General features: G+C 52.1%; 1 protein-coding gene across 7 annotated transcripts in view; it reads right to left on the reverse strand.

The window, feature by feature from the left end:
* Nucleotides 1-26,336, reverse strand: part of LRP1B (LDL receptor related protein 1B) — a 646,717-nt gene that overhangs the window by 222,466 nt on the left and 397,915 nt on the right. For all 7 annotated transcript variants that reach the window (XM_064154536.1, XM_064154527.1, XM_064154516.1 and 4 more), the window contains 2 exons: nucleotides 1,029-1,251; nucleotides 118-289 (listed from right to left, as the gene is read on the reverse strand). In XM_064154536.1, coding sequence (XP_064010606.1) covers nucleotides 118-289; nucleotides 1,029-1,251 — 395 coding nt within the window. The remainder of the gene's footprint in view (nucleotides 1-117; nucleotides 290-1,028; nucleotides 1,252-26,336) is intronic.

Below are 26,336 nucleotides of genomic sequence, written 5' to 3' on the forward strand. Positions count from 1 at the left end.
CAAAGAGAGCCGGGCCAACGAAGGAGTAGCAGAGATCTTTTGCCACAGGAATGAATTTTCACTGCATCCTCCTGGCATCTGGTTGTATCTCTCCAGAAAAAGGGAGTTTGATCTCACCTGCTGTTTGAGCTCTTCTCTGGTAGACACGCAGCTCTCTGGCGTTGTCGAGCCTGGCGAGAGCCTGGACCTCGGAGCCATTGAACCTGCTTACTCGTAAGATGCTGAGCTTATCTGAACTAAATGTGTACAAATAGCTCTCAAATACTGCCAAGCCACAGAGATGCCTGATCTGCAGAAACAAGGGAAGAAAAAAGGTATGTGTTTTTAGCAGCACCTCTGTGTGTGATTTGCAAACACCACACACCACTGTGAATTCACCACTTGACAGAAGGGTTTCTGAGCATGCCGATAAACCTTTGCAAGCAATAACGCCACAAGCACAGTCCCACATTCTTCAGGCTCTAGCTTTACAAGAGCTCTGCAGGAGAGGCAGGAAGTTCCAAACATTCAGCAACCACAGGGAATTTACCCCTCCATTTCCCAGATTTACCTTTTAAACTGAAAAAAGAGAGTCCTGCACTTATTTTAGTCTTAAGTAATATTAACTAATAATAGCTAAGAGAAGCTGTCAGTATAAATGAATGAGATGGAAACCACAGAGTCCAGCACGAGGGGAAATCATAGAGTGGTTCAAGGTTGGAGGGGACCTCAATGCTCATCCAGCTCCAGCCCCCCACCACAGGCAGGGACACCTCCCACACACAATGGGTCAGGTTGTAAGGCACCAATTAACGTATTAAATAAATGCAGCTACACAAAGCTCCCTTTACAGTTTGAACAGAACACAGTTGGGTACTGAGGAGCTTCAGCTGGGCACAGAAGTGGGCCATTAGTGCAAGCTACACCCACTGAAGAACTCCTTCAGTAAATAAATGAATAAAGCAGCAGCCCCTGAAGCTACTGCAGCTGCTCCCACTGGGTAGGCTCTTCCACCGACATGGCTTTGTTAGTTATTTGCAGGCAAATACCTGTCTGCCTTCAATGACTGCGTGCCTCTTTCTGCCCTGGTAGTCAACGACTTCCACGCTCTCCAGATAGATGTCCAGCCAGTAGACATACTTATTGACCAGGTCCAGAGCAAGAGCAGTTGGCTGTTCAAGCCTGGAGCGCACGATCCACGTCCTGTTCATGCCGTCCATGTCGCACCGCTCCACCTTGGCTGCGCTGCCGCAGTCTGTGAAGAAAAGCTTTCTGTTGAAAGAAGAGAAGATGTGTGAGTTGCACAGGGTGTGAGCAGAGAGCCAAGCTGCTCCTGGCTCTGGGCAAAGCCAGGCTGTGTTCTCTGTCCTTTCAGCAGGTTCCTCTCTCAGTAACCACGCGATCACTGCGTTGACAACCACAGAATTCCCCCAAGGCCACCCTGTCCTCTGGCAGGCTCACGAGCACACAGGATTTCCTTTCCCATGGGACACACAAGTTCTAAACTCAGATCCTCACACCACAGACAGGTAATACTTGTCTTGCCAATGGATGGTGTGTGTAGGGTGCAATCTCCAATCTCTCTTTACCCATTGCTTGTTAAAAATGACACTGCAGTGACCACAGCAATGAGTTGCAGACCCACGATGCCCTGGCATCCAGCCTCTGGCATCCAAGGGGCAACAAACACAGCAAGCCACACTCAGGCTGCTGAAAATACATTTCCAGAGAAGAGAAGGCTGAGAGGGATTTGATCAATGTCCATAACCATCTGAGGGGTGGGTGCCAGGATGGAGGCTCCAGGCTCTGCTTGGTGGTGCCCAGTGGCAGGACAAGGGGCAACAGGCACAGGCTGGAACCCAGGAGGTTCCACCCAAACACGAGGAGACACTTCTGTGTGGTGAGGGTGTTGGAGCCCTGGAGCAGGCTGCCCAGAGAGGCTGTGGAGTCTCCTCTGGAGCCTTTGCAACCCCACCTGCATGTGTTCCTGTGTGCCCTGCTCTGGCAGGGGTGCTGGACTTGGTCTCTGGAGGTCCCTTCCAACCCCCGACATTCTGTGATTGTCTCCAGGGCACCTGTAAGCAGCCGTGTAAGGAAGTGCAGGCTTGGACACCTGTGCACAAGCCCAGTGAGTCATTCCAGCCAGGAATCATGGAAGACTATCACAGAATCACTATCACTGCTGCTAAAGCTTCCCAAGCCAGTGCTTGATTAGCATTCCCCAGCTTTAGTGCACACAAATCAGTTCTGATTAACCTGGCAATATTTGGATGAGGTTACCTATTTGTGAGACTAAGTTACACTTGCAAGGTGCAGGCCTCCTTGCCAGGGCTTTAACGTGCTAGAAAAAATAATCCAGACCCAACACTGCTAAAACTACTGTGAGCATCAGGATTTCATTTTCCAAATGAAGTGAAGCACCTCCTGGCTGTTGTCACCAATGGGGACAGCACTGGAGCAACAGCACAGCAACCTGCACACATTTTCGTCTTAAAGAGCAGTCACCTATAGCCCTGCAGCTGCACTTAAATTCAGCACCCTGCTGTGTCTGAGGCTGGAAAGAGTGCTTCAGAGTAGCCACTGAGATGCACACCCAGGACTTTCTGACACCAATGAAGGAATGGCTCAGGCTGGAGGGGACCTCAGAGCTCATCCCCTCCAACCTCCACACCATGCCCAGGGACACCTCTCAGCTACACTCAGCTGCTCCAGGACTCATCCAACCTGGCCTGCAGCACCCCCAGCAAGGAGGCAGCCACAGCCTCCCTGGGCAGCCTGGGCCAGACTCTCACCACCCTCACACTCAACAACTTCTGCCTCAGCTCCACTCTAAGCCTGCTCTGCCTCAGCTCCAAACCATTCCCCCTTGGCCTGCCTCAGACCCCCTCAGCACAAGTCCCTCTGCAGCCTTCCTGCAGGATCCCTTGAGGCACTGGCAGCAGCTCTGAGGTGCCCCTGGAGCCTTCTCCTCTGCAGGCTGCACCCCCCCAGCTCCCTCAGCCTGTGCTCACAGCAGAGCTGCTCCAGCTCTTGCAGCATCTCTGTGGCCTCCTCTGGCGTCACTCCACAGCTCTGTGTCCTTCTGCTGGGGACAGCAGCACTGGAGGCAGGATTGGAGGTGAGCCAAGGGGCAGAATTCCCTTTCTTGCCCTGCTGCCCACACTCCTCTGGCTGCAGCGTTATCATCAAACAAATAAGGATGCATCTTAAACGTGCAGTATGTGAAGTGCATTTGTTTTCATGTGTAAAACACTGAAATGAAGAAAAAAACATTACAAGTGTTAAAGGCAGTAGAATTATCCAGATATGATAGGTGCAGCAGCTGTCAAATGCCAAAATGGATTGATCACAGCATTACAAAAGAGGCTTGGGAAGACTCTGAAAGGTCATACAGTCCATCAGCAGGCCTTAAGGCAGAATAAACTTTACCTACAACACTCCTGAGGGATAATTCCTTTCCTGACAGGGATTTCTATTTACCAAAAATCATTTGGATTCTTATGCTGTCCTTCATTGTAATTCTGCAGCTCAGCTCTGCTGTAAGAGCACTTTAAACCTCACACTCTTACCTCTCGGGTTCACCCAAAGCTCACTGTGCACACTACAGCTGCTGTGCACCACACAACTGCAAAGCAAACGTTTCCTTTGGAACCCAGACTGTGTTTATCTATGCACACACACAGAAAGGATGTGTGCAGCTCACCTGCAGTGCCAAGGTCAACACCTGCTACACTGAAGTTGCTGGAATGTTACAGCACTCCACTCAATCTGCACTGCTGGGGGCTTCATCTAAGTTCTTTCAGTGAACTTTGCATGGCAAGACTCAGGAACTCCAATGAAGCTCATTCTGCAGCCACACAGCCCAGTGGTCCTGCTCCTTCAGCCAGCAGAAGAGACTGGAAGGGGATCTCATTAATCTTTAGCAGTATCTGGAGGGTGGCTGCCAAGAAGGGGCCAGGCTCTTGCAGTGGTGCCCTGTGATAGAACGAGGGCAGATGGATACCAGCTCTACATGAGGAGGAACTTCCTGGCTGTGAGGGTGCCGGAGCCCCTCAGTGCTGGAGCCCTGGAGCAGACTGGAAACTTCCAAAACCAATCTGGGATGTGTTCCTGTGTGCCCTGCCCTGGGTGATCCTGCTCTGGCAGGGAGGCTGGACTCTGGAGGTGCCTGCAGTGACAGGATGAGGGGCAAAGGCTTTAAGCCTGAGGAGGGGAGATTTAGATGGGAGATTAGAAGAAATTCTTTAGTGAGGGTGGGGAGACACTGGCACAGCTTGCACAAGGAGGTCATGGATGCCTCTTCCCTGTGTTCAAGGCCAGGTTGGATAAGCAACCTGGGCCAGTGGGAGGTGTCCCTGCCCATGGCAGGGGGTTGGAGCTGGATGATGTTTAGGCCCCTTCCAACCTAACCCATGCTATGAACCTATGAGCTAACGACCCCCTGAAAGCTGCATTACAGCTGCTGCTTTCTGCAGCACGCTTATTTGGCTTCAACAGCTCTTTTCACTCTGTCTCTGGATGACAATCACATTCTTCCAGTCTCTAGCAGCCAGCCATCAGCACAGAAAGTCAGCTCCAGAGACAGGCTCTTCATGGTGTCCTGTGCAGTGGCTCCAAGCTCAGGTCAGGTTCTGGACCAAGCATGGCCAGTGCTAGGTGCACTGGTCCAGAGGAGCTCACGGGTGTCAGCTCAGCAGCCCTGCAGCAGCTGGAGACGCAGCCAGCACCTGATGACTGCTGCTGCTTGCAGAGAGTCACAGCCATCCCCTCACCAGCCAACACACACATCCTGCCCCCTGCTCCTTCCCCAGGGTTTAGCCAACTCTCCAGTCCAGGCAATACAAAGCAGCTTACAACAGCTTCAGTCTTACAATGTTATGGCTGTGGATTGTCCAACAGGAGTTGAGTTTCACCCAGGAAATCACAGAGAAGATTCCCTCCACATCTGAGCAACCAACTCTCTGCAACATACCAAACAGCCTCCTTCACAAACCCACTGACTGAACAAACACACACACACCAAAACAACAACCAAAAGTACCAAAACCCACAGTAAATTCATACTACCAAATACAATTAACATCATGAGACAGAAGTGGCAGTGAAGCTGCAGTCCCTTTTCTCATACCAGCGCTCACAGGTTCAGCTTCCCTTCATTATTAGGCTTTGAACACACCTCCAAAAGACCTTTCTCCTGACAGAGACATCTGTCCTCAAGGTAAACTTCCCTTCAGAGCCCAGCAGCTACTACCTTAGTGCAGCTGCCAAATATTTTTTGCCTCCCTTATCACAGTTGGTTTTGTCCAGCAATTTCTCCCTTGTCATGCCTCTTGTTTCCCAAGCCCTCAGTCACTGCACTCCTAACCCACCTGTTCAATCAGCTGGGGCAGAAACAGGTTTTCCTTCTAAGGCTACATTTGGCTGATCAAACTCTCTGTTTCTGATGCATGAAAGATGCCAAATATTGCACCACACAGAATCACAGAAACAAGCAGCCAGGTTGGAAGAGAGCTCCAAGCTCAAACAGCCCAACCTAGCACCCAGCCCTGGCCAATCAACCAGACCATGGCACTAAGTGCCCCAGCCAGCCTTGGCTTCAACACCTCCAGGGATCGTGACTCCACCACCTCCCTGGGCAGCCCATTCCAATGCCAATCACTCTCTCTGACAACAACTTCCTCCTAACATCCAGCCTAGACCTCCCCTGGCACAGCTTCAGACTGTGTCCCCTTGTTCTGTTGCTGCTTGCCTGGCAGCAGAGCCCAACCCCACCTGGCTACAGCCTCCCTGCAGGCAGCTGCAGACAGCAATGAGCTCTGCCCTGAGCCTCCTCTGCTGCAGGCTGCACCCCCCCAGCTCCCTCAGCCTCTCCTCACAGGGCTGTACTCCAGGCCCCTCCCCAGCCTTGCTGCCCTTCTCTGGACACATTCCAGTACCTCAACACCTCTCTTGAATTGAGGAGCCCAGACAACCCTAAAACACATCCAGGGTGGGTGACTCCACCACCTCCCTGGGCAGATCATTCCAGTCCCTGACCACTCTCTCCATGAAAAACTTTTTCCTAATGTCCACACTGTCCTAATTTCCTTCAGGGCAGGAACACAGAAGCCAATAGATTTGGGCATTTGGCTTTGCCACCACTGCCACCCCAAGGCTAATTCCCCCTTATAAAGGCATGCAGGTTTAGGGGGTCAGAAAGCAGCAGGCTCTGCAGCAATGTGCCTTCGTGCCTGTAACTGATGTTGGAAGGAAAAGCAGATGGATGATTTTTTCATGCCACACAGCAGTGAAATTCTACTGAAGCTGCTGTGTGAGGTCTGCACTGTAAGGCAGGACACATGTCCCAAATGCTCCTGGAGTTTTGGAATCCCAGCCATGACTGTGTGAGAGTAAACCAAGAACAGTTTCTTCTCAGAGGGCTGCAGATTTAGTGCCAGGCAGGAAGCAGCACAGAGCTGAGCTGCAGAAAAAGCCAAACTTAGACCAACCCCAGCCAAGTTCCAGTTGCTGTTGCACAACACAGGCACCATCAGCGACAGCTCAGCCCAAATGCCTGGAGGGGGGCGTTTGTAATGAAATAACTCTAGAAGGAAAGCACCAGCTCAGCCCAGGACTGCTTATTTATAGTAACAGGGATGGCAGCCTGAGCAGCAAGGCCTCAGCAGCTGTGAATCTGGGCAAGTACTAAAGGAGGAGTAAATCTGCTTCCCTGCTGCAGTAGCTGCGAGTTGTCAGCATCCAGGCAGCTCTTACCCAACAGAGCAGCACAACTTGTGGGGAAAGGGAACAGCTACAACTGCCTTTATTTTGTCTTTCTCTACTTTCTCCTACCAAACCTGTCCAGCTGTAGACATACTGGCTTGGGGTTTTTCCTTTCTTTGTTTTCTCCTACTACATCAGTCCATCTATTAAAATACAGATAGCATAAAGCCAGATCAGTTGAGCATCAATGGGACCCCTGCCAGTATCACTTCCTTGCACACACAAACATGCATCCCGAGAGATGTTACAAAGTGAATGGGATGGGATCATTCAGGACTGGGATTTGTCAAATCCTTACCACTCTGACATTGTTTTAGGCTGTCAAAACACAGCTCTGCATAGAAGTGCTCAGGTTGGATTCTTTCTGTTTGTGATGAGATCCCAGAACGGCTCAGCTTGGAAGAGACCTCAGAGCTCATCCCCTCCAACCTCCCAGCCATGCCCAGGGACACCTCTCAGCTACACTCAGCTGATCAAGGCCTCAGCCAGCCTGGCCTGCAACACCCCCAGGCAGGAGGCAGCCACAGCCTCCCTGGGCAGCCTGGGCCAGACTCTCACCACCCTCCTACTGAATCTAACAGCAATAAATCAAACACCCACACCAACCAAAATTCAATTCATAGGTCTTGCCTAAGGATAAAAAGGCAAAGTAAATGAGACTTACACTCATTCATCTCATAATAGTCTGAATTTTTGCAAGCCATCAACAAGAACTTAGCTAAGAAATACACTTGAGAATCTGCATCTCCCAGTATAGCAGACTGCAGATGACACCAAGCTAGGAGCAGCTGTGGAGCTGTTGGAGGGTAGGAGAGCCCTGTGGAGGGACTTTGCCAGGCTGGATGGGTGGGCAGAAACCAGTGGGGTGAGATTTAACAAGGCCAAGTGCAGGGTTCTACACTTTGGCACAACAACCCCAAGTTGAGTCACCATCCCTGGAGGTGTTGAAGCAAAGCCTGGCTGGGGCACTTAGTGCCATGGTGTGGTTGACTGGCCAGGGCTGGGTGCTAGGTTGGGCTGGATGAGCTTGGAGGTCTCTTCCAACCTGCTTGATTCTACGATCAAAAATGTATACCTGCTTAATCCACTTTGCCTCTATGCAATCCAATATCCTTTCAATTAAAGCTGTGTAATCACTTTCCACCATTGCTCTGCTCCTTGTCTTTGCCTTCCTGCTGCACAAAAAGATATTATCACTGTTTGGGAAATCTATTCCCATTATAACATTCATGGGAAGTCAATCAAATTTTACTTTTGATGTCATTTTTTCACCACAAACATATGAAAAGTCTTAATAACTGTCAGTTTTAATTGGAAGACACACTGCAGAGGAATCCATACATATTTAAACTGAGGAGTTATTGCCTTGCATCTGGAAATTACAGCTTCAGCCCTAAGTCAGACGCAGAAAGGTGGAGGTGGAGCCCTTTTAGGCCTCTAGGTACTTCCCTGTGAGTTACTACAAGCTGATCAGATGGGCTGAGAACCAAGACACACTGATCAGTCCCAGTGCATCACAAACCAGGAGCTGCTTGAGCTGCTGGATGGGAGCAACTCCAGGGAAAAAGGAGCTGAGGAGCCCTGGCAGACAACAAGATGCCCACAAGCCAGCGATGTGCCCCTGGGGCTGCAAAGTCCAAGGGCATCCTGGGGTGGATTAGAAGGGTGGTGGGTAGTAGGCTGAGAAAAAAATAAACAAGAAAAGGTGAGGGGGGGGGGAGAAAAAAAAGGGGAAAGTTCAAGGAAGGCAGAGCTGAACTTGTGTGCAGACTGCAAGTGCAGCCTGATGAAAGCCAGGCTAGCCAGGAACACTGCACGGCGGTAGGTTGGGTCTCTGCTAGAGCTCCGTGGAGCCCGGGCAGCACTAGCACTACCCTGCCTGCTCAGGCACAGGAGCACTGGGTGGCTGGGATGGCTCAGAGCAGATGCCTCCCCTGGCAAATCCACTACACTTCACAACTTGGGAAGTGGCAAGAAAAACGAAACCGTATTTCTTGTGACAGTATAAGGAGAACAAACCAGTACAGAACATAGCAGCCTCAGAGCAGATGGGGATGGGGACGAGCAGCAGCGAACAGCAGCCAAAACAGCGGTGGGGGAAGACAGCAGCAGGCACAGCAGAAGCAGCAAAAGGGGCAGATCCAAGCTGTGCTTCCAGACAAAGCTTTGGATGCTCCAGTGAAATGATACTAACTTATCCCTTGTTGCCATTTGATGGTCTGCCCCTGGAACATTCACCTCTTCACTCAGAGCCTCCAATACTCTTCCACTCCTAAGTTTCTCCATTCCCATTTTTTGTTATGTCTGAGCTAGAAATCCAGCTCCAACGGCCACGATTTCCATAGCACAACCTCCCTTTCCCAGCAGCTTCTCTTTCCCAGAATGGCCTTCCCAACTCAGCTTGAGCAGTGCTAATGGCAGGCACTGCTTGGCGCCAGGGGACGCAGCGGGCAGCTGCCCGGCTTGACAGAGCGGCGGGACAGCTGCTACACCACCTGCACCTGCCAGGGGACAGGGGCTTCACAACGGGAATGCTCTGCCCTCAGGGTGGGACTCGGGTCCAGGAACTTGTTGCATTCAGTTGGGGAGCAGGAAAGCGACAGCAGTTTTACAGCATTAATTTATTTAAGCTGTAGTATTAGTGCGGAAAATAAAACAGTTCTTCCAGCTTGGTATTTTATGACCTATAGCAGATTAAATGTCAGTAATAGCTGACATTTGAGAACCTGCCTCATCCATCTCGCAGACAAGAGGCTGCAATAATCATCATTATCTGGGATTATAGCAAATTAACCAAAACCCCACACTTTGGACGCCTCAGGAATCTCAGGGCTCCTCCATCGCAGGCAGAGCTGAAAGGCAGGATCATGTGAAGAGGTGAACCCCTCAGACCCCAAACACTTCACACCCTGCTTCGCAAAGGGGAGGCCTTAAAGCCCTGCTACGTCAGCAGGCAACAGCAAGGGGGGAGACTTCTGCTTTCTGATAAACCCTGGGCAGGACAACTTCTCACTGGCTGTTAAGTGCAGCGACATTGCCAGATCCGAACAGCACAATCCACACGCTGGTGGAAGGTTTGCTGTGGCAAACACCACTGCATGCTCCTTCCACTCTTACTCCTCTAAGCATCTCATTCTGTCAGAGTTCTGAGGAGTCACTGCTAGCGTGCTCTGCTCACAGGGCTGTAGCATGCTCTGCTCACAGGGTGCTATCATGCTCTGCTCACAGGGCTGTAGCATGCTCTGCTCAGTGCTTGTAGCGCTCTGCTCGCAGCGTGCGAGGGCATTCAGCAATGTCACTGCTCTCACACAGATGGGAAGTCATTAGACATCAACAGGATCAAAGCTGACACAGGCTATGCCAGGCAATAACTGACCAAACTCCACACTTTATACTTTCAATATGCTTATAAAATTCTGTTATACAAAACCAGACTTTGAACTCCTATCTGCACATGCTACCAATACTGACAAATGGCTCAGGCTGGAAGGGACCTCAGAGCTCATCCCCTCCAACCTCCCAGCCATGCCCAGGGACACCTCTCAGCTACACTCAGCTGATCAAGGACTCATCCAACCTGGCCTGCAACACCCCCAGCAAGGAGGCAGCCACAGCCTCCCTGGGCAGCCTGGGACACACTCTCACCACCCTCACACTCAACAACTCCTTCCTCAGCTCCAAACCATTCCCCCTTGGCCTGGCTCAGACCCCCTCAGCACAAGTCCCTCTGCAGCCTTCCTGCAGGATGCCTTCAGGCACTGGCAGCAGCTCTGAGGTGCCCCTGGAGCCTTCTCCTCTGCAGGCTGCACCCCCCCAGCTCCCTCAGTCTGTGCTCACAGCAGAGCTGCTCCAGCCCTGGCATCATCTTTGTGGCCTCCTCTGGCCTCACTCCACAGCTCTGTGTGCTCCTTCTGCTGGGGACAGCAGCAGTGAAGGCAGGATTGGAGGTGAGGTCTGAGCAGGGCAGAGCCAAGGGGCACAATCTCCTCTCTTGCCCTGCTGCCCACACTGCTCTGGCTGCAGCCCAGCACATGGAAGCCATCTGGGCTGCAGAAGGAGAGCTAATACATTTCTGTTCCATCTCCACAAGAGGTGACTGCCAACACCATGAATCCTCCCGCTGGTTTAAGTTGTCTCTGTGGCTGTTTAGTCCCACTCTACAGAATAGCAGAGACGACAGCCAGAGGCAGAGCTAATCTGTATCCCAAGGCACAGCTTTCCTGAAGCAGCAAACTCTGCAGGGCAGGGACTCACTAACTGCTGGCTCCAGTTGTGCCCAGCAAGGAGGAGGCTCGCGGGGCTCACACGAGTAAGGGTAGTAACAGATCTGCTCATAATGTAACACCTGCACAAAACAGAGCAACCCAACATTCCCCTCCAGCTTCTCACCCAGCTTCCACCTTCCTCTTTGGAAATCTTCTTCCTTTAATGTTTTTTTGTGAGGTAATAAATTCTGAAGTGAATCTGAGACCTTGTCCTACTTGCTGACTTCCTGATCAAATACCTCCCGGTGCAGAGATTGGTTTGGACACCACTGGTCTGCAGCAGGCTCGTTAACAGCACATCTTCATGCAGCTCTGCAGAGCCCATCACCTCCCCACTACAGGCTCCGAGCTGGAGCATTATTTCATGTCAGCAACCACCAAACTATTTCAGATCCTGCCTTATCCTGGCATTTGGCAGTAAGTAAATAAAAATATGCAGCTCTGCTCCTCTCCAAACTCCCAATTATACAGCTCATTTTCTCCTCAAAAACTGTACTTGCAAGCTGAAACTACAAACCAACAAACCAAGCCAGAACCCAGCCCAAGGCCTGGTCTGAAACAAAGATCAGAGACAAGGCACTGCCAGGTTAAGACAAGGAGAAAGCAAAGCAGGACTGCTCAGGCTACTTGACAGCACTTGTAGTTAAATGTATCTGCATTGTTTTGGCCCTTCCAAGATCAGAAGGACTCTTCCAGTCTTCACCATGTATTTTTGTTGCTAAAGCATTAGGAAACAGAACTTAATTTTACTTAAGTGACAACTAAATGGGCTGCCTTCCACCACCGAGAGGGCTCTTGTGGTTTTGCCCTTGTACTTCATTCATGATCTCTAAGCCTTCATTTGCAGCAGCCAGTCCTAGTGGGAAGGCACAATGACTCACAGGACTACTGGTAAGTAGTGCCTAATCTCCAGGAATAATATGGAGAGAAGAGACTGCTGTATGCATGCAGGGCTTAAAGCAAATGACTGATCTCATGTACACAAGAGAAGGTCTTCAATTCTGGAGCCCCCAGCACAAGCAGGACATGGAAGTGTTGGAGTCAGTCCAGAGGAGGCCACCAAGATGCTGAGAGGGCTGCAGCAGCTCTGCTCTGAGGACAGGCTGAGAGAGTTGGGGCTGTGCAGCCTGGAGAAGAGAAGGCTTCCAGGAGGCCTTGGAGTGGCCTTGCAGGATCTCAAGGGGGCTACAGGAGGGCTGGGGAGGGACTACTGACAAGGTCTGGTAATGGTAGGATGGGGAGGAATGGGTTTGAACTGGCAGAGGGGAGATTGAAACTGGGTGTTAGGAAAGGGTTCTCTGCAGTGAGGGTGGTGAGACACTGGGCACAGGCTGCCCGGGGGGGTTGTGGAGGACAGAAGCACAGAAGATCACATTGGGTGCTTCTGTCCTCCACAACCTGCCTGGAGGTGTTCAGGACCGTGCTGGGTGAGGCCTTGAGCAACCTGTTCTAGTGCGAGGTGTCCCTGCCTCTCACTCGTGCATTTGTGAGCACCAAGGAACTGGTGCCCATTGCAGTGCTGGAGAAGTGCAAGGGCTTACGGCCCTGCAGAATTCTTATTACTTCATAGGGAGGCTGAAAACATATAAATAAATACTATAGGCAAGTAAAATATGCTAAGTGGGTATTAAATCCTTACCCCAAATTACACCTTATCACTGCTCTGGCATTAACGCCAGCCAGCCTGAGTTAAATTTCATTCACTCGGATAATCAACTGAAAATATGAGAAGCTTCATCAGGCAAGTTCTCCTCTGGAAGAAAACAAAATCTGATTTTTCCTAGTACAATACTGATTAGAATCCAATAGCTACAAACCACAGGCACAGAGCCTGAGAGGCAACTTCAATTTTTATTCCGTGCTGTAATGTTTTTGTTGTTGCTGTTCCAGGCTGTTGCGTGTGGACAATCAAACGGTGTTCTTGGAACAGCCTGAGAACTGAGAGAGGATTGCTGATGGCAAACACAGGCTGACCACCTGACATCTCCTAACCTCCCATTTATCCCAAAACATCTGCAACTCTTCCGAGATCACAGCCTCAGAGAATGGTGGGGGTTGGAAGGGGCCTCCAGAGGACATCCAGTCCCAGCCCCCTGCCAGAACAGGAGCACCCAGGGCAGGGCACACAGGAACACAGCCAGGTGGGCTTGGAAAGGCTCCAGAGAAGGAGACTCCACAACCTCTCTGGGCAGCCTGCTCCAGGGCTCCAACACCCTCACACAGACAAAGTTTCCCCTCCTGTTCCCGTGGCACCTCCTCTGCTCCAGCTTGCCCCAGTGCCCCTTGCGCTGCCCAGAAGACTGACTCCTGCCTCACACCTGCCTCTCCTCTGGGGGTAAGAGCACAGCACTGGCAGCACACCCAGCATGGAAGGAACTCCATAATGTTGCAAATCACTGCTGAATTAATAAAACATAAAGCAAAAGGAAACTTCTCTGCTTCCCTTCTCCTCCTGTCCTACTCCACTCACAGGCCTGGCATGTGCCTACGCCAGAAAACCTGGCGGACAGAAGAAAACCTGTCCCAGGGAATCACAGAATAGCTTAGGTTGGAAGGCACCTCAGAGATCATCTACTCCAACCTCCCTGCCATGGACAGGGACTCCTCACAATGAAGCTCATCTGCTGAAGTCCTCCTCCAACCATTTTGAGGGGAAAAAACCACCACCAAGCAAATAAGCTATAGAAGGAAGCTTCCACCTGCTGTGCGTGGCACTGAGGAACGGTGCCACACAGAGCTACCTCACCCCACACCTCCCTTTGGGACCTGCAGCAATCCAGGTCCCCACTACCAACTCTGGTCAGGAGTTTCACAAGCAACTCTTTAGTTAGTGCACAAATCTACTTCCCAATTACTCCTCTGAAACACTGACAGTGTAGAGCTGAATTAGCAGCACCGAGTCCCAAGCTCGGCGAGGAGGAAGAGTAAGCAGGTTCAGAGGGGATGAAGGACCCAGCACACCCCAGGGGCACCCGCAGGCACCACTGCTCTGTTAACTCCTGTGACACCAAGCTACCCTGTGCAGAGCTAGAAGGCAGGTTCTGAAAATGGCTAAGTGGAAGGAGTGAAGGAGGAACTGCAGAACCCAAGGGGCAGAGCGTGCCTGGCCAACGGCAGGGGCAGCCTGCTTCTGCTGCGGGGCGGCCAGGTCAGGCCAGCCATGCGCTGGCAGCTCAGCTCTCCCAGACACCTCGCAGGTTCTAATACCAGCTCCAAGACAATGCTCACGCTCAGATGACATCAATGGCTCCTGTCATTAAAGCACACAAAACCTGGGAGTCTGATGCATCTATGGGCTCCCCACCCAGTCTCACAGGCACGTAGGAGGCCAATCTGCAGAAGCCGTCGCTAAGTCACTCTTACTCTGCTCCAAGTTGTATTGCTCCCCCTCGGTCTCCAAGCCACCAGCTTTACAGCAATGCAAACTGTTGCAGTAGAAGGCTAATTAACTAATGAGGTTTATTAATCAACTTGGGAAGTATTGAATTTTAGGCAAAAAAGAAGCAAGCCAAACCCCACTAACTGCTGAGCACATCATATCTGTGTGGCGAGAGCAGAAAAGGGGGGAACAGCTCTTCTGACCCTGCTCAAGCATCAGCTACTGCCAAGCTCCCTGCCACGGAGATGACTTCTCTTAAAGCAGCTGAGAGAGCCTGCGAATAAGGCTCCCCTTTCTGGCAGGCAACCCTTCAGCTCTGAAAGCATTCCACAGCGTGCCTGTGTGCCAGGAAGGTTTGCCTTGCTTATGGTGACACAGCCTGATACACTCTGACATGGGTGCAGAGCAGCTCCAGAAAGAGCCTTGTGGCTTCTGCAGGGGGTGGGGTGGCAGGGGCCTGGGTATTTCTCTGCTGCTTAACAGAACGAAATCAATACTCTACAGGTATAATTAACAACATATTTCAAGTCTATTTCTGTTCTATTTAGCCATTATTGTATTTGCTGTCAGGAACATAATGAATATCTACTTTGCATATTACATACAATAGCAGTTAATTTAGTCTCATCAGCCTGAGATGAAGGCAGCACAGAGTAACTTCAGGCTTCTCCCACCCACTTTGTTTCAGTGCAAATGTCCTCCTCTGACATAACCCCAGTGAACAACCTGGCAGTCTCCAGCAATATCTGAATCACTCCAGCTCCTTGCTGCCCTCTGTGACAAGGTGCAAGACAGCCTGGGCTGGGGCAGACAAGACAGCATCTGCTTCAGAACAGGGATTTCACATACGGGGGAGGGACCTCCAGAGCTCATCCAGTCCCAGCCCCCTACCAGAGCAGCATCACCCAGGACAGGGCACACAGGAACACAGCCAGGTGGGGCTGGAAAGGCTCCACAACCTCTCTGGGCAGCCTGCTCTGGGACTCCAACACCCTCACACAGACAAACTTTCCCCTCCTGTTCCTGTGGCACCTCCTCTGCTCCAGCTTGCCCCCAGTGCCCCTTGCCCTGCCCTTGGCCACCCCTGGGCAGAGCCTGGCTGTGTCCTCCCGACACTGCCCTGCACATCTTTAGCTCAGCACTGAGGGCAGCCCTCAGGCTGCTCTGCTGCCAGCTGCCAGCCCCAGCTCCCTCAGCCTGGCCTCACAGGAGATGTTCACTGCCTGCAGCAGCTTGGGGGCTCTGGGCTGGCCTCTCTGCAGCAGTTCCCTGAGCTCCTTCTTGAACGGAGGAGCCCAGAACTGGACACCATATTGCAGATGTGGCCTCAGCAAGGCAGAGCAGAGGGGCAGGAGAACCTCTCTGGATGTCCTCACTGCAGTCCTTCTAATCTATCCCAGGCTGCCCTTGGCCTCCGTGCCCCCAGGGGCACACTGCTGGCTCATGGCCACCCTGTTGCCCACCAGGACCCCCAGGTCCTTTTCCCCTGCATATTCAAAGATGTGCTCCTGGTTGTTTCACTTTTTATTCCAAATAAAGGGAGAGGAGATCACTAAAGATGCTACTTTCTATTCTTGCAAGGTGTTCCTGCGTGCAGCAACCAGGGATTGCTTGAGCTAGCCTGCTTCTGGATGGCACCTGACAAGGGATGTGCTTACTTGTCAAAGCCTAATGGAGAGATGAGCAGCAGTGACAGTCAGCACAGCAGATCCTATGATGCCCCAGTCCCAGTTGAAACCTGTGGCAATACAAAGGCTGACCCCTTGGGAATGAGTTGCACAGATGTTTTTTGAAGACCCTGATTGCTTCTCCCCCCACCTCTAAACATCTCTGATATCTGGGCTTCAGCCCTGGAAGTCAAACTCACAACAGCAGCTGTGAGGGGGGCTCAAGGGAGCAGAGCACTTTGAGCCAGGAGCCCCGGGAGCAGCATGCAAAGCCACAGCCTCTCCCTTAGCTCTGCTTGCCTTTGGAGGTCTCTCTTTTTAATTAAACCAGTAATTGAGGCTGTCCTATGTGCTGAACTCAATAAAATGTGTCAGGCTATGCTCAAAACATGCTCTTGAAGCTCTGCCACTCAAAGTCCAGGCTGGAACATCTAATCTGGAAGGATCAGACAGCTGTAAACAGGCAGTGAATTGCTATCTGAGCATCACAAGACTGAATGCCTGGGCAAAGGCAGTGCTCTCTGCACCAGCTATAGAACACTCACAGTCCTAAGGACAATTCCAAAGCTGGTCTCCACAACAGAGCTGCCTAGACTGGGAAAGACCTTTAAGATTATGGAGTCAAACCATTAAGGCAGCACTGAGAAACCCTTGACTAAACCACATCCCCAAGAACTGCAGCTACAGGGCTCTTACATACCTGCAGGGATGGGGACTCCACCACCTCCCTGGGGGGCAGCCATTCCAGTGCCACCCCTTCCAGGGAAGAAATTCTTCCTAATATCCAACCTAAAGTTCCCTTGGTGCACCCTGAAGGCAATTTCCTCTTGTTTTATCACTTGAAGTAAGCACATAGAGAGAGCAGTAAGGTCATGCACAACAGCTAAAGCAACTTCTCATCCCTCCTCTGGTGAATATTACTTACACAGTGGTAAAGAGCTTCAGCAAGAGAATGTCTGCTGGCCAAGCACTTGTGTGGTGTGCCAAAGGAGCCAAGATACCTGAACCCTGTATAATGCCTTGGACTTGGAGGATGTCCTCGTGGCCATGGCTTTCCCAGAATGTTTCCTCTTTCACAGTAGCTGATTTCATCTCAACAGAGAGCAAAAGGTCTGCTGCAGGACAGGAAGTTTTCCCCTCACTACTTTTGAAGACATAAACAAAGACTCAGCAGACCTTAAAAACAAGTAACCCACTTTGGTGCTAGACAACAAATTACCCTTTCTTTAGAAATGCTCCCTTTGAAGCACTACTTATGCACAGCCTGAGCTAAAGGAAGCAAAAAGGAAGCAAAGGATTACCAAGCCTGGAAAAGACCCCTAAGATCATCGAATCCGGCCACGACACCATGCTCTGAAGCACTACAGCTCCTTGAACACCTCCAGGGATGCAGACTCCACCACCTCCCTGGGCAGCCTGTTCCACACCCTCACCACTCTCTCACTAAAGTTCTTCCTCATGTCCAGCCTAACCCTCCCCTGGCACAACTCAAACCCATTTCCTCTTGTCCTATTGCTGCTTAATTGGGAGAGGAGACCAACCCCAACCTCCTTTCAGGCAGCTGTAGAAAGCAATGAGCTCTGGCTTCAGCCTTCTCTTCTCCAGGCTGAACACCCCCAGCTCCTTCAGCTGCTCCTTGTATGATGCCCTCCAAACCCCTCCCCAGCCTCATTGCTCTTCTCTGGACAGCCTCCAGCCCCTCCATATCTTTCCTGCGCTGTGGTGCCCAGATCTGAACACAGGATTTGAACTGTGGCCTCATCAGGGTCAAGTCCAGCAGCACCATCACTGCCTTCCTCCTGCTGGACACACTGGGTTTGATCCAGGCCAGGATGCTGTTGGGCTTCTTGGCCAGCTGGGCACACTGCTAGCTCATGTTCAGCCATCCACTAGCACACCAAGATCCTTTTCCACCAGGCTGCTTTCCAGCTGCTCTGCCCCAAGGCTGCAGCATTGCTTGGGGTTGTTGTTAGCACAGTGCAGGACTCGGCACCTGGTCGTGTTTAACCTCACTCCACTGAGCTCCACAGGGCAGCAGATGAGCTGTCAGACTTGTTGTGTGTTTGGCTAACCTGTAACCCAGCTGTCCTCACACTCAGGAACAGAGAAGCTGCTTAAAACAGTGCTCAGGGGGTTGCACAGTGCACAGCACCATCACATAGGAGAACTATGCAGAGGAAAAAAACCAACGACAATAATTGGCCATAAAAGCTGCTCAGTGCTGCTCACAGATCACTGGGCATTACTGAGGCAGTCATTAATCTTTGTTTCAGATGGGATGGGAATGCAAACTGTTTGAAGGATGGAAATGGGAGCACAAGAGCAGGATCCACATGTGTGCCATCAGCAGTGCTCGCTTTGAATGCGTTCTCTAATGTCACCTAATGCAGGCAGTGATCCAAGAAAGCTAAGAACACCACAGGCTAAGAGGACTGAAAGGGTGATATTTACTAAGCCTCTTCTCAAGTTTTCTTCATAAAACCAGTGTCACTAATCAGTCATTCAGAACAAATACTCATTAATTCCCATCCTTCTCAATGCACTCAGCAAAGCATTTTCTGAGGTGGTGAGGCTGAGGACCATGAGCTCACACCATTACGAGCGGTGAAACAGCAAAGAAACCTCATTTCCCCCCCAGTTCTTCCACCTGCGCCTTACCCATCTGTTTACAGTTGGGTCTTTATTAAACACCAGCCAGGCAGCATGCCTGGAGCTGAAATACATCACCAAGTGACAGAGATGTATTGCCATTACCTTGTTTGCTAGCTATAGCAAATATTTGCTTTCGCTTCCCAAGCCCTGCATTGATGTAAAATAATTTATACATCTATTGAGTTTAAACCCACAAAATTGTATCATTTGGCACAAGCAGAATTAATCTGATGTGCTGCTCCAGCAGCAGAGGAGGGCTCTACGTGGCTCTGACACACCACACATCTACAAACACAAGCTAAGTGCTCAGCTCTGCCTTCTCCAGAGCAGCCCACTACAAACCCTGTGAACAAAGCAGTTTTGGTCAAGCCTCACCAACACCTCCCCAGACTTTTTGGTGAAGGTCTCAAGCCTCTGCCACAGGCAACATTGCATGGCCACAACAGCAGCTACCATAACTAACAAAAGCTGATTAATTTCATCAACACATGAGGGAGGGCAGGTTTAGACTGGATCTTAGGAAGAAGTTCTTAAGTGGGACTCTGGAATGGGCTGTCCAGGGAGGCTGTGGCTGCCTCCTGCCTGGGGGTGTTGCAGGCCGGGTTGGACAAGGCTTGAGCAGCTGAGTCTAGTTGAGAGATGTCCCTGCCCATGGAGGAGTAGATGATACAGGCTGGGTGGGGAATGGCTGAGAGCAAACCTGAGGAACAGGACCTGGGGGTCTGGGTTGATGCAAAGCTCAACAGGAGCCTGCAGTGTGAGTGCAGCCCAGACACAACCCTGTGCTGGGCTGCAGCAAGAGCAGTGTGGGCAGCAGGGCAAGGGAGGAGATTCTGCCCCTTGGCTCTGCTCTCCTCACACCCCACCTGCAGTCCTGGGGGCAGTTCTGGAGCCCTCAACACAAGCAGGACATGGAAGTGTTGGAGCCAGTCCAGAGGAGGCCACCAAGATGCTGAGAGGGCTGCAGCAGCTCTGCTCTGAGCACAGGCTGAGAGAGTTGGGGCTGTGCAGCCTGGAGAAATGAAAGCTTGGAGGAGACCTTGGTGTGGCCTTCCAGGATCTGAAGGGGGCTACAGGAGGACTGGGGAGGGACTACTGAGGTCTTGTAATGACAGGATGAGGAGGAATGGGTTTAAAAATGGCAGAGGGGAGATTGAAGCTGGACGTTAGTAAAAGGTTCTCTGCAGTGAGGGTGGTGAGACACTGGCACAGGTTGCCCAGGGCAGTTGTGGCTACTATGTCCCTGGAGATGTTCAAGGCCAGGCTGGATGAGGCCTTGAGTGACCTGTTCTAGTGGGAGGTGTCCCTGCCTATGGCAGGGGGTTGGCACTGGCTGAGCTTTGAGGTCCCTTCCAACCTAAACCATTCTATTATTCTATGAACTCTAAGCTACTTCCAAGCTTTTCCTTCCTATGATTCTGCCACTGCAGCTCTGGAAAATAAGTGGTTTTGTTTGACAAGGCATTGCTCAGCAGCACTGAGCGTGGGAACGCTGGCCTGAGGCACAACAGGCAAAAGAAAATGACACAGTGAAAGGTAAATGTCACCAGTCTTATCACTTGAGGTACAGCTGGAGAAGACTTCAGACAAACCCTGTCTGTGAACTCCAGCATGTATGCAGACAGGCATCTGAGGTAGAGCAGGGCACATAGAGAGGTGGTGAGGCAGTGACCTCTGACAAGTGCTCTGCAAAAACACCCCTGGTGCCAACAGAGCCTCACTCTGCCCTTTGCATCGTGTGTCTTATCTGGGAGAATGGTGGCAGAGAACAGGAGCACCAAATCCAACCAGCCAGAGCTGGAAGAACCTCTGAAGCCACATGTCAGACCAGCAGTGACACAGCAAGGGCTTCTCAGGTTTCTTTAAGTCTGCTTTCTGCTCTGAATGAAGCAATAGTGCTACATCTGATGCCTCAGGAGGCTGCCTACTCAGGGGAAGAATTCGTAGCCACAGACAAAGATAAAATGTGTAAATCAGGATGGTTACTAACAGCCAACTCCCAGATTCAACTTTAGCATCTCACTTCTCTGCTTTTACCGCATAATTCCTGTCAAAGCAGCTGCCAAGAACACCTAATCCTACAGGGAATCTGAGGTTTGTAGTACAGTTTGCCTGACAATTAGATTAGGGAAATGGAAGAAGCAGAAAACAGAGGCCAGCAATATCCCCCAGAGCTTGAGGGTTAGCTCTGCGTCCCCAGTGCTGGGCTGCTTAGCACTTCAGTAGCTTGGACTTGATGGTGCTGGCTCTGAAATGCTACTGTTGACTTGCAGAGAGAGGTAAACAAAATATGGAAACACTCAGACAGAGTCCTGTGATGGCTACATAAAGCCATTAGAGCTAACCAAGTGCCAGCAGTGCCCGGGCTGAAGGGACTGCTGAACACTGTAAGCACTGACTTACCTCCCGCTCCATAACGCCCAGGGGCTGGCACTGCCCAGCTTGCAGCTTCCCAGGAAGAACCTAGCCCACGGCGGTGCCAGATCCAGGAGGAGAGTAAAGCACTTTTCTGTTAGAAAAAGGGCCTGAGCAGCTCTCATTTGGTGCACTTGGGTTGCAAACAAGTAGTGGCTGAGAAGTGTTCCGTGCCCTTTCTTTGCTGCCCAGTCTCTCCCAGCCCAAACAGAAACATCCCTCCTGAGATGTCACCGGCAGTGACAGTGGCAGTCATTGCTGCCCATCCTGAAACACAGCACCACCTCCAAACCCCAGAAACTCCTTCTTTGGAAAAGGAATTCTCTGCAGTCTTCACCTCGAAGTTCTCCTAGGCTGGTACCAGTCTGTGGCACACTGCACTGGCAAAGGCTTCCGGACAGCCCCAGCGCTTCGGAACGCGGAGCAGGAGCTCTGCCTCTGCAGCATCACAAGGGCAAAGCAGTGGCAGGACACCAGCTGAGAGAAAGCCAGGGTCTGGCTCAGCAGGAAGGACCTGGGTCCCACCCAAGGCTAAGGGAAAACTGAAGCTTCTGCACTTTCCCTATCTTTTCAGCTCTGTTTAACGCGAGGTGCCCCACTCCTGGCTCTTCTTTGCTCTTCTCCTCAACAACTGCTGCGTGCTTAAACCCACAGGTAGCTCAGCCAGTGGTGGTGACGAGAGGCACCTGCGCTGCAGCACGCCAGGAGACGCCTCCCCATCCTCTTCCTCTGGGTGCCGGGATAGGCAAGAACACATAGCCTAAGCGTGGGCTTGTACCTCGCCAGACACTGAGTAAACATGTCACTGACACAGCAGCAGAGCTGCTCCCTGGCTGCCTGGGAGGCTGCACACTTTACAACCGCACGTAATTACCTACATGACAGCAAGACAGAAGCTACAACTTCATAAACACGTGAAAGCTACTGTCACAGCTTCTCTGCCTGCCATCTTCTCTGGCTGCAGATAGAAAGTGCCTAAATTACCTTCCTCAGCCGTGGCAAACTGCTAATGCCAGCTCTCAAACCCACCACATGCTGAGGAGAAAATACAGCCCAGGTGCCCCTAGTTATTACTGGCTGTCATATTTTCTCATTCTAAGCAGCCTATAAGACTTCATTATCTGATTTTACTGTGGCACTTTACTGGTAAGGAGGAAAACCCAAGGAAAGCAAGCACGGGGCAATGAAATTGCACACCCTGGGAGGTGGCTGCCTGGCCATCCTGAGAGCAGCATTCTCCACAGCAGACAGCCTGGGTTCGAGCTGTGCCCAGCTCCTCCTAACAACTGTAAATCACCACAGCACTTGGGAGCACACCAAGACTTGTGAAGCACAGAATCACCAACACATGCAGGCTGGCAGAGCCCCTCAGGAGCACCAAGATCAACCTACAACCCTGCTCTACAAGAGTCACCCTAAACCATATCCCCAAGCACCACATCCAAACCACCCTTAAACACACTCAGGCTGGGTGACTCCATCACCTCTCTGGGCAGCTCATTCCACTCCCTGACCACTCTCTCCATGGAAAACTTTTTCCCTGATGTCCAGTCTAAACCTCCCCAGCCTCAGCCTGAGGCCATTCCCCTTTGCTCTGGCTCCAGTTCCCTGTGAGCAGAGCCCAGCAGCAACCTCTCCACAATGTCCCTTCAGGTAGCTGCAGGCGGCAATGAGCTCTGCCCTCAGCCTCTGTTTCACACTGCCCATCCCCAGCTCTCTCAGCCACTCCTCATCAGATTTATTCTCCAGACCCTTCCCCAGCTTTGTTGCCCTCTTCTGGACCTGCTCCAGAAATGGTTGGGATCACCTCTAGTCTTAACACCTACCCATGCCATCTTCAGCTGCAACTTGTGGTGGTCTCCAGCCCCAGCTTCCTGTCCTTTCTTCCTTCTTCCCCTTGGCTCTTATTTTCCTCCCAAATCAGCACCTCCCCAACTTTCTCACACACTCTTCTGCCATTTCATCCAGCTTGCTCCTCCTGCATTTTCACTTCCATCTCCTCATCCCATCTCACACTACTTTTACTGCAGATTAATTTGTCTCTTCCCCACACCTGACACTGTTGATTTGAAGCACTGAGCTGCTTGCTTTTCTAGAACACAGAACAGAGAGGCACCAGAGCTTTCCAGAGAGGTGTTTCAGAACTGCAGCAGCAATTGCCCAGGCACTAAAAATCATCCATTTTAACTTCACCAGCGAGAGGCTCTGTAATTGTGACGCTCACATCTTCATTACAATCTCTTTTGCCCTGAAACACCTCTGCAAAGTAACACCATGACGGAACAAAGAGCCCATCATTAAGGCCCAATATGAGTGAGCATGGAGGGGAGCCAGCCCAGAAGCAGCCAGCTTGTTTGGCTCTTAGCAAGAGAGTGCCTGGCATTTCAAGTATGAAGTGGTAATCTGCATTGTGTTTCTTCGGCTGAGCATTAAAGGTGCATTTAAATGTGCGACTGATACCTAGAAAGCAGCACACAAACTGCAAGCAAGCCTCAGGCTGCTCCAGGCACAGGCACGGCCAAACGAGACCCCACACAAGGAGATGTGTCTGAGGGGAGTGTTCTTCGGAAGCAGACTCACAGCAGCACTGCTGGGGAGGGATGTGCAAAGTGACGGTTTGGGGTCTTCTCCCAGGGAAAGACCGAACCTCTGCGGCTCCTGTCCCAGGGACTCTCATCCACATATGCTGCAACAGTCAAGGTAGGAACTTGTACTCAGTGACTGCACCGCAGCTCTGCACCCTCACACGGTGACTGCACCGCAGCTCTGCACCCTCACAGTGACTGCACCGCAGCTCTGTACCCTCACAGTGACTGCACCGCAGCTCTGCACCCTCACAGTGACTGCACCGCAGCTCTGCACCCTCACACAGTGACTGCACCGCAGCTCTGTACCCTCACACAGCGACTGCACCGCAGCTCTGCACCCTCACAGTGACTGCACCGCAGCTCTGCACCCTCACACGGTGACTGCACCGCAGCTCTGTACCCTCACAGTGACTGCACCGCAGCTCTGCACCCTCACAGTGACTGCACCGCAGCTCTGCACCCTCACACAGCGACTGCACCGCAGCTCTGTACCCTCACAGTGACTGCACCGCAGCTCTGTACCCTCACAGTGACTGCACCGCAGCTCTGCACCCTCACAGTGACTGCACCGCAGCTCTGTACCCTCACAGTGACTGCACCGCAGCTCTGTACCCTCACAGTGACTGCACCGCAGCTCTGTACCCTCACAGTGACTGCACCGCAGCTCTGCACCCTCACACAGTGACTGCACCGCAGCTCTGCACCCTCACAGTGACTGCACCGCAGCTCTGTACCCTCACACAGTGACTGCACCGCAGCTCTGCACCCTCACAGTGACTGCACCGCAGCTCTGCACCCTCACAGTGACTGCACCGCAGCCCTGCACCCTCACACGGCGACTGCACCGCAGCTCTGCACCCTCACACGGTGACTGCACCGCAGCTCTGTACCCTCACACAGTGACTGCACCGCAGCTCTGTACCCTCACAGTGACTGCACCGCAGCTCTGCACCCTCACACAGTGACTGCACCGCAGCTCTGTACCCTCACACAGTGACTGCACCGCAGCTCTGCACCCTCACACAGTGACTGCACCGCAGCTCTGTACCCTCACACAGTGACTGCACCGCAGCTCTGCACCCTCACACACTGACTGCACCGCAGCTCTGCACCCTCACACAGTGACTGCACCGCAGCTCTGCACCCTCACACAGTGACTGCACCGCAGCTCTGTACCCTCACACAGTGACTGCACCGCAGCTCTGCACCCTCACAGTGACTGCACCGCAGCTCTGTACCCTCACACAGCGACTGCACCGCAGCTCTGTACCCTCACACTGACTGCACCGCAGCTCTGCACCCTCACACAGCGACTGCACCGCAGCTCTGCACCCTCACACGGTGACTGCACCGCAGCTCTGTACCCTCACACGGTGACTGCACCGCAGCTCTGTACCCTCACACGGTGACTGCACCGCAGCTCTGCACCCTCACACGGTGACTGCACCGCAGCTCTGTACCCTCACACAGTGACTGCACCGCAGCTCTGCACCCTCACACAGTGACTGCACCGCAGCTCTGTACCCTCACACAGTGACTGCACCGCAGCTCTGTACCCTCACACAGTGACTGCACCGCAGCTCTGCACCCTCACACGGTGACTGCACCGCAGCTCTGCACCCTCACAGTGACTGCACCGCAGCTCTGTACCCTCACACGGTGACTGCACCGCAGCTCTGCACCCTCACACAGTGACTGCACCGCAGCTCTGCACCCTCACAGTGACTGCACCGCAGCCCTGCACCCTCACACAGTGACTGCACCGCAGCTCTGCACCCTCACAGTGACTGCACCGCAGCTCTGTACCCTCACACGGTGACTGCACCGCAGCTCTGCACCCTCACACAGTGACTGCACCGCAGCTCTGCACCCTCACAGTGACTGCACCGCAGCCCTGCACCCTCACAGAGTGACTGCACCGCAGCTCTGCACCCTCACAGTGACTGCACCGCAGCCCTGCACCCTCACAGTGACTGCACCGCAGCTCTGTACCCTCACAGTGACTGCACCGCAGCTCTGTACCCTCACAGTGACTGCACCGCAGCTCTGCACCCTCACACAGTGACTGCACCGCAGCTCTGCACCCTCACAGTGACTGCACCGCAGCTCTGTACCCTCACACAGTGACTGCACCGCAGCTCTGTACCCTCACAGTGACTGCACCGCAGCTCTGCACCCTCACACGGTGAATGCACCGCAGCTCTGTACCCTCACAGTGACTGCACCGCAGCTCTGTACACTATACACCTGTGGTCCAGCTCCAGCAACTTGATCTCAGTGTTTTTCCAGCCTCGGTATGATTCTGGGCATGTCAGTTGCCAGATATTGCCTTGTTGTTTGTTGTGTGTTTTTGTCATTATCTCCAGGGGACAGATGTTGGACACCTGCAGATGTGCGCTATCTATTGTATGTATAAGCAAGTAAGTTTGTATTTCTGCCTGGGATTCCAATCCTCCTCTGCAGGACACCCAAAGTTATTTATTTTTCTGCAAGATAACATTTGCCATTTAATATATTAGAGGATTATCCATGCTGTATTTGTTTAGTTGTGCTGCTCGGAACGTTAGGATCCAGGAACATTTATTCTGCAGTCCTCTCAATCGGTTGCAGGAGCTGATAGCAGAATTTT

The sequence above is a fragment of the Pogoniulus pusillus genome, chromosome 2, assembly GCF_015220805.1.
Source record: "Pogoniulus pusillus isolate bPogPus1 chromosome 2, bPogPus1.pri, whole genome shotgun sequence".
In the NCBI taxonomy this organism is placed as follows: Eukaryota; Metazoa; Chordata; class Aves; order Piciformes; family Lybiidae; genus Pogoniulus; species Pogoniulus pusillus.